This window comes from Castor canadensis, chromosome 7 (genome assembly GCF_047511655.1).
Source record: "Castor canadensis chromosome 7, mCasCan1.hap1v2, whole genome shotgun sequence".
Classification (NCBI taxonomy): domain Eukaryota; kingdom Metazoa; phylum Chordata; class Mammalia; order Rodentia; family Castoridae; genus Castor; species Castor canadensis.
In genome coordinates this window covers 78,821,360-78,832,714 of record NC_133392.1, presented here as the reverse complement: position 1 = coordinate 78,832,714, position 11,355 = coordinate 78,821,360, and the positions used below count along the sequence as shown (strand labels likewise).

Here is an 11,355-nt window from a genome sequence, read left to right as displayed (position 1 = left end):
TTCCTGGTTGAAGGGAAGCTGGTTGTGTCTCTGTGTTATTGGTTTATTCAAAGGATGTATATCACCACCAGCAATGTGTTCCATGGGGACATTGTGCATGACCCCCTTTTCCTTCCCAATGGGCCCTGAGGTCTGGCACACAGGATGGGCATCCTATCAGGGCATGGCTCATGCACCATTCACATGCCTCAGCAGTTTCAAGGCCTGGGTGAGTGATTTAGGATGTCCCAGACACCCCACACCTGTTTATCTCATCTCTGTGTCCTTGGTAAGTTTCCATTGAGTTTCTCTTGTCCCTGTTCTGTCTGACCAGTTTCTGTCTCCTAACTTCCAGTCTCAGCTGGACAGAAGAAAGGTAACTATGACCTTCCTTCTGATTGAAAACAACTAATGGGATATTTTAAACAGTGAATACAGGGGCTGTTAAATGTTCCCACCATGAGAAAATGAGGCATTACCCTCATCTGACCATCATACATTGGGTTCATGTATTGAACTATCATACTGTTTCCCACAAATAAACCTAATTATTGTGTATTAAGGAAATGTAAAACTAAATGAGTAAAGGAGCAGAGCAGGTAAGAGACATCACTCCTGCCTTCCCTAGGTCTCCAGAAAGGAAGAAATGCACTTCCCTCTTCAATGAGGTCTGGGAACACATGAAAATATTCTGCTAACAAAATACCCACTAAGCAGCCCATGTCTTACACTACTAGAAATATCACAGTAAGGCAAGTTGGAATATGGCAGATAGTTGACAGACCCTGGGACCTTGACCTGCATGATTTCAAACAAATACTCCAGATTTTTGTGGCAGCAAGGATTGGATAATCCTGCTTTTTTTTGCCAACCAAGATACCACCAACAGGGGGCACATAGTATTTATTGACTGACACTTAAACTAACGTTTTAAAGTGCATAAAAGCCTGACTCAGGGTCAGGCAGTTGCTGCTCACCCACCTGTCTGTTTGCCAACTGGCAACAGCTGGGAGCAGGGTCAGATAGCCCCGGCTGATTGGCCACTTTTTTCATTTTTTCCTTTTTCTCTCTCCCTTAATTCCCTCCTGCCTGGATTGATAAAGCTAAAACACAATGCAGAGAGTCACAGAGACCTGCAAGCATTTAGGAATATCTGGACCTACCGTAACACACACGGACCCAGAACCTCCAACTGCCACCTGCCTGCACAGACCTCTCTCACTCTACTGTGTCTGCAACCTTGCCAACAATAATGCAATGCAGATCACTGCAGAAAGACAGCTGCAAGCATTTAGGGAGACCAGGCCCCACCAAATACAAACAGACACAAAACCTCTGTCTGCTGCCTGCCTGCACTGCCCTGTAGCTGATCCATTTTCAACCAAGCGAATCTGCTAACCTTCCAGGTAAGCACAACACACTGTTTGGGAGGGAACCTCACATTCTAGCACTTCTGGGGAGCTGATTCACCAACTCTGGACAAAACTGGTAGCCAGACACACAGAGGGAATATTTTCCCTCTGCCTGGGAGGAGGGGCAGAATGCAGAGCTGAAAAGGCCCATGTGGGGGTGGAGCAACTTAGCAGCCACTGTGGGAAAAGCCAGGCACTGCACTTCCTTGGAGAAATGGGGAGCAAGCCAAAACTGACAAACTCACTAAGAGAAAAGCTCATTTCTAACTTACAGGCTTGCCTTGTGAGTGGAAGGGGATGGTGATTGCTCATTTACCAACCCCCTCACAGGACCACTTCTGAGAACCTGCCTGCTCCAGAGACACCATCCCACTAAGGAAGCCTGAGCTCAGACACCCAGAACTGAGTCCCCCCCAAAGCTGTCTGAAAGGAAAGAGCAGCATACGTTGCCACACAACCCAACATATTAATCTTAAGAAGGGACAGTCTTGGCCAAAGCCCCTATGAAAAAATAAAAGTATCACCACCTCAACCTGAAATCAGAGGAAAGAACATTCACTGATATCTTTATTTATAAATTTTATTATTTTTAATTTTAACTTTTATTTTCTTCATTTTTCTTCATCCATCTTCATGTTACATACCATCCTTCTCCACTCTGTCCTAACACTAACTTGCTCAGCCCACTTCAGCAATCCCTCACAATAGCACTTGACTGAACTACACCTCAACACACACTAGGGACTTAGTACCCTAGAACTCCCATGCTTCACATCCCTCCCCTCCCACCCCATCCCCATCTTTGCCCCTTCCTCCAGTGCCAGCTCTTTCAATAACCAAGTATTATCTCTATCCAAACAACTGTTATCCTCCCAATCTCCATGGGTTATAGATAATATCACCAAAGGGTCCCTACATATTTTGTAAATAACTGGTTCAGCATTGAATCAGTGAATTTGTTATTGCTAATTTCTACCACCTGATCAAGGAACAGAAATAGCACATTAACCTAGTTAATGACTAAGCCAATCATAGTGCAGTAGTTGAGTCAAGGGAACAATAACAGGTGATTAAAATCCCCAAATAGCCACTCAACAACATAGAAGCATGGGGAGAAAAAGAAGGCCAGGAAATTCTACCCCTCAAAAGACCAACAATTCAATAGAGGATTTAGTAGGAAATGAAGTGAGTACTCAGTTCCTGACCCCAACAGAACGATACTAATTATGACCAATGAGCCAAATGATGTCCATAAAAAAATCTCTCAAAGAGGTAATTATCAATGAGATCATTGAGATAGTCATGGAGAAGCTACAAGACATGGTTAAACAGAAAGTACAGAACCCAAACATTATCAAGACACCACAAATAAAAAACTTGAGAAGACACAGAAGCAACTAAATGAACTCAGAGAGGACTTCAACAAACTCCAAAGTGAAACAAAGGAGACTATAAAAAAGGAGATGTATGAAATAAAGATGGCAACACAAGTTATGAAATGGGAATTAACAAAGATATGGAAAACATCAGGAAAAAGAATCAAACAGAAAAAAAATTTCCTTAAATCAAATAAAAAATACAGGGGAAAGCCACTCCAGAAGATTAAAACAAGTGGAAAACAGTATCTCAGGGACTGAAGACAAAACAGATATTAAAGAAAAAACAAAAGAACTCTTAGACAAAAGACTGAAAAGCTGCAAAAGGAATACACAAGAACTCAGTGACTCCATCAAAAGACCAAACCTGTGAATCATAGGCATTGAAGAAGGAGAAAAGGTGCAAGCCAAAGGGATACAGAATATATTTAACAAAATAATCACAGAAAACTTACCAAATGTCAACAAAGAGTTGTCCATTCAGGTACAGGAAGCCTCCAGATTTTGACACCAAACAGATTTGACCAAAATAGAGCTACTCCACAAGTTATTATCATTAAAACAACTAGCACAGAGAACAGAGAAAGAATATTGAAGGCTGTAAGAGAGAAAAAACAAATAATATATAAAGGTAAACCCATCAAAATAACAGCAGACTTCTCAACTGAAACCTTAAAGGCAAGAAGAGCATGGAGTGAGGTATTTCAAGCACTGAAAGAAAACAATATCAGTCCTAGAGTACTCTACCCAGCAAAACTATCATTCAAAATTGATGGAGGAATAAAAGTCTTCCATGATAAATAGAAACTGAAACAATATATGACCACCAAGCCACCACTATAGAAGATTCTGAAAGGAACCCTACAAACACAACCATGAAAGGATTGGGAGTATTAAACCTCATGAGAATAACAGACAAGTAATCAGAGAGTAGCATTAAATCAGCTGCACATACTCAAATCCTTAACAACAAAAACAATTAAATGGTAGAAATCACCACATACCTCTCAATACTAACACTGAATGTTAATGGACTCAACTCCCCCCAAAAAACACACCCTTTGGCAAACTGGATTAAAAAGAAAGACTTGACAATCTATTGTTTACAAGGGACCACCTTATTGACAAAAACAAACATTGGCTTAGGGTGAAATGTTAGAAGGCAATTTACCAAGCTGATAATCCCTGAAAACAGGCAGGACTAGCAATACTTACATCAGATAAAGTGGACTTCAAACTTAAATTAGTCAAAAGAGATAAAGAAGGTCACTTCATACTAATAAAAGAAGCAATACATCAAGAGGAAATAACAATTATCAATTTATATACACCCAATGTCAGTGTACCCAACTTCATTAAACATAAACTAAAGGACTTAAAGCCACATATTGACCACAACACAGTCATAGTGGAAGACTTTAACACCTGTCTATCAACAATAAATAGGTCATCCAAACAAAAAATCAACAAAGAAATCCTCGAACTAAGTGATACCATAGACTAATGGAACTGGCAGATTCCATCCTGCAACAGCACAATACACATTCTTCTCAGCAGCCATGGAACTTTCTCCAAAATAGACCATATCTTAGGTCACAAAGCAAGTCTCAACAAATATAAGAAAACTAAAATAACCCCCAGCATACTATCAGATCACAATGCAATAAAACTAGAACTCAACAACAAAAGCAACAGCAGAAAATACTCAAACAATTGGAATCTAAACAAAACATTATTCAACAATCAGAGGGTCACAAAAGAAATAAGGGAGGAAATCAAAATGTTCCTGGAATTTGATGAAAATGAAAACATGACATACTAGAACCTATGGGTTCAAATGTTGCTAGGAAAACTGGATATCTGCCTGCAGAAAACTGAAACTAGATCCATGTTTGTCACCCTGTACTAGTACCAACTCAAAGTGTATTAAGGACCTTAATATAAGACCTGAAACCTTGAAGCTAGTACGGGAAAGAGCAGAGAATACACTGAAAGCAATAGGTATAGATAAGGACTTCCTTAGTAGAACATAAGCAGTTCAGCAACTAAGGAAAAGGATCAACAAATGGGACTACATGAAATTAAATAGCTTCTGCACAAGGAAAGAAATGGTCTTTAAATTGAAGAGGCCACCCACAGAAAGGGAGAAAATCTTTGCTAGCTATACATCAGACAAAGGACTGATAACCAGAATATGCAGGGAGCTCAAAAAATTAAACTTTCCCAACATAAATGACCCAATAAAGAAATAGGCAACTGAACTGAACATAACTTTTTCAAAGGATTAAATCCAAATGGCTAAAAAACACATGAAAAAATGTTCACCATTCCTGGCAATAAAGGAAATGCAAATCAAAACCACACTAAGATTTCACCTCATTCCTGTTAGAATAGCTACCATCAAGAACACCACCAACAACAAATGTTGGTGAGGATGCAGAGAGAAAGGAACCCTCATACACTGCTGGTAGGAATGGAAGCTAGTACAACCACTATGGAAAACAATATGGAGGCTTCTTAAAAGTCTAGAAATAGATCTGCCATATAATCCAGCCATACCACTCCTAGGGATATACCTGAAGGAATGTGAATCAGGTTACAACAAAGGCACCTGCACACCCATGTTTATTGCAGTACTATTCACAATAGCTAAGCTATGGAATTAACCTCGATGCCCCACTACTGATGAATGGATTAAGAAAAGTGGTATTTATACATTATGGAATTTTACTCAGCCACAGAGAAGAATGAAATTTTGTCATTACCAAGTAAATGGATGGAATTGGAGAACATCTTAAGTGAAGTTAGGCTCAGAAGGCCAAAAGCTGCCTGTTCTCCCTCATATGCAGATTTTAGACCTAAAACAAATGCAGTAGTATTATGGGACACAGGTCACACTGAGGGGAGGCTGTGCCAAGCGGGGACAGGGCAAGGAAAGGAATCTAAAAACTTGAATGTGGTTGATGTGCTCACTGTACAGGAATGAATATAACTATTTTAAGCTGGCCGGGGCCACCATGGGAAGTGAACTAGGGAGGAGCGAAAAGGACTAGAAGAGGTGAATTAATTGGGGCTCTAGTCCATACGCGTGGAAACACACACATAGCTATCTTTATCTCAAACTAGCGAAAGCATCGTGTTTCTCATTTTACGTTTTGTTTTTGTTTTTTCTTCTACAAAATCAGAGCCCATGAGGGCAGAACAGGGGTGGGGGTGGTTGGCACAGGTGGGAGGGGGGAGGTGGCTGGGAAAGGGGTAGGAAGATGAATATGATGCAAACAATGTATGCACATGTATGTAAATGAGAAATGTTGAAACTGTTCCAGGAATCAGGGGAAGGGGAGTGGGGCAGAGCAGTGGACGAGGAATTAAAGTATGATATGTTTGATATATTGTAGAACCTTTGCAAATGCTACAATGCACCCCAGCCAGCATAAGAATAAAGTTGAATGTGAAAATATAAAAAAAACAGAAATATCACAGTGAACTCTATTAGTGTGTACAATTGATGCGTGTAATTAAATCCAATGAAAAGGATCATACTGTAGGTGAAACAGAAGGGAGATTTCCCCATCTCCTTCTTGGAAGCCAGTATCTTTCCCATATGCCTGACAAAAGCCTGACCAAAAAGCAAATCTTTGCTTTAGCCTCATTGCTCTGGCCTCAGTGCACACATCACCAGTTGAAAATTTCAGTCTGGACTTTGACCTCAGATCAGGAGAAGCACTCAAACTAGTATTTCAGAAATCTCTGGCCATTGTCAACGATCACATTGAAAACTCTTGCCAGAGAACCAACGTGGACACCAGAGAGCCAACATTAACCCAGTGAGTTGTTCTCCAAAGTGACCAATTTTCTGTCCCTGGGGAGACAGCCTGGCCAGAACTTCTGCCCTGTTCCTTCAGCTCCTAATGAGGTCTGGGAATCTGAACATTGTGCTCACTGGCTGGGGATCTACTGCTTGCGACCAAATACATGTGGGGAAACTACTGCAGAGACCTTAAACCTGCATGTTGGGAGAGGGTCACTCTTGATGCAAAGGAGCACATACTTTACCCACAGGAGGGAGGAATATGAGGGAGGTGAGGGAGGACACAGCAGTGCCACTGAGGCATCCCCAAAACAGGGAGCCAGGTGGCAGAAGGAGCTTGTTACCGCACTCCCAGCCTGGCACTCAGGGGCCTGCCTGCTCCTGGTAGCTGGCATGGTATTAGACACCACAGTGGCCCAGCAGGCTGGCTTTACCAGTGCAGAGGCAGAGCCAGTCTTCTCCAGAACCCTAATTAGGCCCAGAATAGAAAGTAGTGAGGTGTACTTGTTCTATTCTATTTACAGCTTTCCAGGATCCAGCATGAAGGCAGGCAAGTAGACACACACTTTGGGATGTGAATCCTCCTGTGCTACAGGAAACACAGACAAGGCCTTGTCTATCGGGGTGTTGGAGCAGCGTGCATGTTCACTCCATTCCTTTTGCTCCCCTGTCTTTAGCCAGAGCAAGCTCTCACTTTCTTGGAGAAAAATAGTTGCCAGTGAGGAAACCTTGCCCTGTGAAAGGTTCCTGTAAATGTCTGGCCTTGGAGACCCTGCTAACTATGCACTTACTGAGTCCCTTAAATAATAGCTGAAGATGAAGCTTTTAGACTGCCAGGCTGGGCCTGCAGCTCAGAGATGAGCAGCCTGGTCACCTGGGCAGCACAGCCAGAGACCTCTGCCAGCTCCATGCTGGTGACCTTCAGCCTGGAGCCAAATACTGTCATAACAGAAGGGACCTGGTGAAGGAGTGGGCACAGGAGGAGAAAGTTCACTGATTGTTTAGATGAGTGGAAAGGTGTTGCTAATTTCCTGGAAATGTCCTTACTAAGTGAGTTAATCCTGTGAGCAGCTGTCACCTCCATCTCTTCACATGTCTGCCTGGAACACAGATGAGCAAAGGTCCACTCTCGATTCACAACCTAAACTGTGTCATTGAGCAGTCCCAGTGTCAGGTCATCTCCACTTATTTCTGTATGTTCTCTGTGCAAAAATAGATCATCTCTACGACCTTCTTGTCCGCAGCTTCCTGGTGTATCATTAAGATTAACCAGAGAATGGGGAAAACTAGGATGAATGTAGCTTAACTGTCATTTATTCTGATATTATCAATGGTACATTTGCTCACTTGAAAATATTTTATTGTAGTACTTAGAGACAGTAGGGGCTTTGGATTGGGGGCAGGCCTGGCTAAAGTCCCAGCTGTGATGTTCCTGCTCTGTGAGACCTCTCTGGGATTCTGGAAGACTCAATTTCTCCTGCTGTAGAAGCAGGGATGGGGACAATCTGACACTTGTGGGTATTGTGGAGAATGACAGAAATACTGAATTTGGCTGAACAGACAGTACTAAACATTAGCAAAGCCCCCAACAGTGATCAGGAGGATGATGTTGAGGAAGAGAAGCGATCAGGAGGATTATGTTGAGTGGTAGAAAGAGATTATGAGCCAAGAATAATGTGCTAATTATAATGTCATATTTAGACTTTAGAAAGACAAGATACACCTGATATCACTGCCAAATGAGCACCCTGTTCTCTCTTCTCACCAGAACCTCACCAGAACCACTGGTGCTCCCTCAGGAGGCCCATGCTCACTAGGACCTCATCACTAGGTTAAGACTGGTGAATAGGAAATGCATAAGGACATGGGGAATGGAACAACTGTCCAGGAATTCATCCTGGAGGGCTTTCCTGTTGTCCAGCAGCTGGGGAAGGTTCTCTTCTCAGTGCACCTGCTGGCATACCTGGCTTCCATCACAGGAAATGCAGTCATCGTCACCATCACCTGTACCAACACCCGTCTCCACACACCCATGTACTTTTTCCTCAGCATTTTCTCTTTCTTTGAGTGTTGTTTCACCAGCACTGTTATTCCAAAGTTGCTGGTTATTTTTCTTTTAGGCAGACAAACAATTTCCTTTGCTGCCTGTTTGATACAAGCATTTGTCTTTCTATTTCTGGGAGCATCAGGTTTCCTCCTCATAGCTGTGATGTCTCTGGACAGGTATGTGGCCATTTGCAAGCCTCTGCATTATCCCAGCATCATGAACCTGAGGACTTGCCTCCTCCTGGTCACTGCCTGCTGTGCTACGAGCTTCATCCTCATCACAAGCCTACTAGTGAAGGTTTCCCATTTATCCTTCTGTGATGCCCATGTCATCCCCCACTTCTTCTGTGATATTGGTCCTCTCACCCATCTTTCCTGTTCTGACACCAGATCTACTGAAATGATGGCCTTTGGCCTTGCTGTATTAATCCTCCTTTCCTCCCTCATCATCACCATCATTGCGTACAGCAACATAGCAGTCACTATCACGCGTCTCCCATCAGCCAAGGAGCGGCAGAAAGCTTTCTCCACCTGCTCGTCTCACCTCATCGTCCTCTCTCTGATGTATGGCAGCTGTGTCTTTATATATGTGAAACCAAGGCAAAGGAGCAGGCCGGACTCCAACAGAGAGGCCACGCTTGTGAACACGGTGGTGACGCCCCTGCTGAACCCTGTCATCTACACCCTGCGCAACAAGCAGGTGCACCAGGCTCTGAGGGAAATGGCGTTCAGAATGAAAATATCAAGATAAGAAGATATCACATGACCCTGAAATGGATGGTGACAAAAATCCGTTTACATTATTTTAGCTGATATGTGCTCCACAGGGTTCCAGGTAGGATTCTCTGAGCCTCTTACTCACTTCCTGTGTAATGAAATCTGTCTTCTCATGGGTACATTTTGTTTGCTGTTCGTATCTATTGTTTTGCTCAATATTCTGAATATTGATGTCTATGTATTTTAATGGGTATATACTTTATTGAATTAGTATTTGTCCTTCTGATATAAACCATGCAGCCTACCCTCTCTGTAGACAAAATATCTAGTGTCCCTAAACTGAGCAAGGCTCTTATTTTTCTAAGTCACTTTTTCTAACTCCAGCCTCAGAGCCAAGCTTATTTATGATTGGCTCTATCCTGAAGCTTTTAGCATGGACAATTGTGTGGGAACGGAGCATTTATTTCCCATTGCTATGATATCTTCCAAAAACCTGAGGTGTTGGAATAAAAGTGATGTGCTTATCTATTTCGTATTGCTACTGAAAATAATTTTAACAAATTAAACTTTTTTCCCAGTGGACTTGTGTCATCATTATAAAATCATCTCCTGATAATCTACTTTAACCCCAACATTTCTGTTATTCAATCTTTATCTTTGTGTGTTTTCAGGAAAGAAGTGTGTCTGTTTTATCTTCAGAGAAGATGCCTCAAACAATTAACCCTGTTTGTTTTATTCTTTTAGACAGAGCTTGCTTTTAGCCCAGGCTGGCCCGGATCTCACTACTTAGCCCAGACTGGCCCAGCACACGTTATCATCCTCACCACTGGGATTACAGACCTGTACAGCACACCTAGAACTAGAACTCTAAGGCTAAATAGTAACAAATAAAATTTCTAAAATACTTTCTCCATGACGAGTGAGTCATGTTTAACCAAAAGGTAAAATTATCAAGTTCAAATATCCTCTAATTGATAATGAAAAAGTATCCAATGTGCTCTAAAAATCAGATATGTGTTGTGATTTACTCCATTTTATAGTATCTGACTGTGGGCATTGTTGGAAGAAGAGATTTTCTCAAGACCATGGATGGAAAGTGAGGACAGAAACTGTTAGGCAAATTGAGAAAATCTAGAGTCTCAAAAATGTGGCGGTGGGAAGGGGATAAAAAGAACAAATAGCAGATTCAGAATTATTTTACATGGATAGCCCTCGGGCTCTATTCTGATAGGCTAACTTGTCAACTCTCAAACAGTTAATTCACAAGGCATGGTGGTTCACACCTGTAATCTTAGCTACTAGAGGGGCTGAGATGGGGAGATGGAGAGGATCTTAGTCAAGGCAAGACTGGCAAAAAATTTGAAAGACTCCATCTGAAACTATGGTAAGAAAAGAGTTTGGTAGTGACATAGACACAGAAACCCAGACGACTAGAACAGAATAGAGAACATGGAAATAAATCCACTTGTGTACATCAAACTGATAAAGGTGACAAGAGCATGCATTTGGAGAAAGGACAGTCTCTTCAATAAACAATACTGAGAAAATTAGATAGCCACATGCAGAAGAATGAAAACAGATTTATCTCCTGCTCTCCTGCTATATACAATGGACACTCCAAATGGATTAAAGACTTAAGACCTAAAACTATGAAACTACCAGAAGCGAATATAAGGAAAATGATTGAGAACAATGGAATGGGCAAGGTTTTTCAGATAAGACCTCAAAATCATAGGCAGCAAAAGCAAAAATAGGGTAATAGAATTTCATAACTGTTTCTTCATAACAAAAAATTATCAAAAAGCTAAGAGAGAATATATAGAAATATAAAATATATTTAAGTATACATCTGATGAAGAGACAATATCTAAAATGTAGATATTTTGTCAAAGACCTTGACAAAAAAAAAGAAAAAATCATGCATGGTGGTTCATTCCTCTAAAACCACCAGTACATGTGAACCTAAGGTAGGAAGATCACAAGTTCAAGGCCAGCCTGGACTACACAGTGAGTT

At 41.6% G+C, this 11,355-nt stretch overlaps 1 protein-coding gene across 1 annotated transcript; it reads left to right on the top strand.

The window, feature by feature from the left end:
• Nucleotides 1-8,442: 8,442 nt before the first annotated feature.
• On the top strand, nt 8,443-9,375 carry LOC109675711 (olfactory receptor 6C75-like). The gene has a single exon (XM_020152361.1). The coding sequence runs from the start codon at nt 8,443-8,445 to the stop codon at nt 9,373-9,375; it is 933 nt and encodes a 310-aa protein (XP_020007950.1).
• Nucleotides 9,376-11,355: the final 1,980 nt, after the last annotated feature.

Bases quoted from the DNA above. Each gene is read 5' to 3' on its own strand.
- LOC109675711 (XM_020152361.1), top strand. From the start codon at position 8,443: ATGGGGAATGGAACAACTGTCCAGGAATTCATCCTGGAGGGCTTTCCT.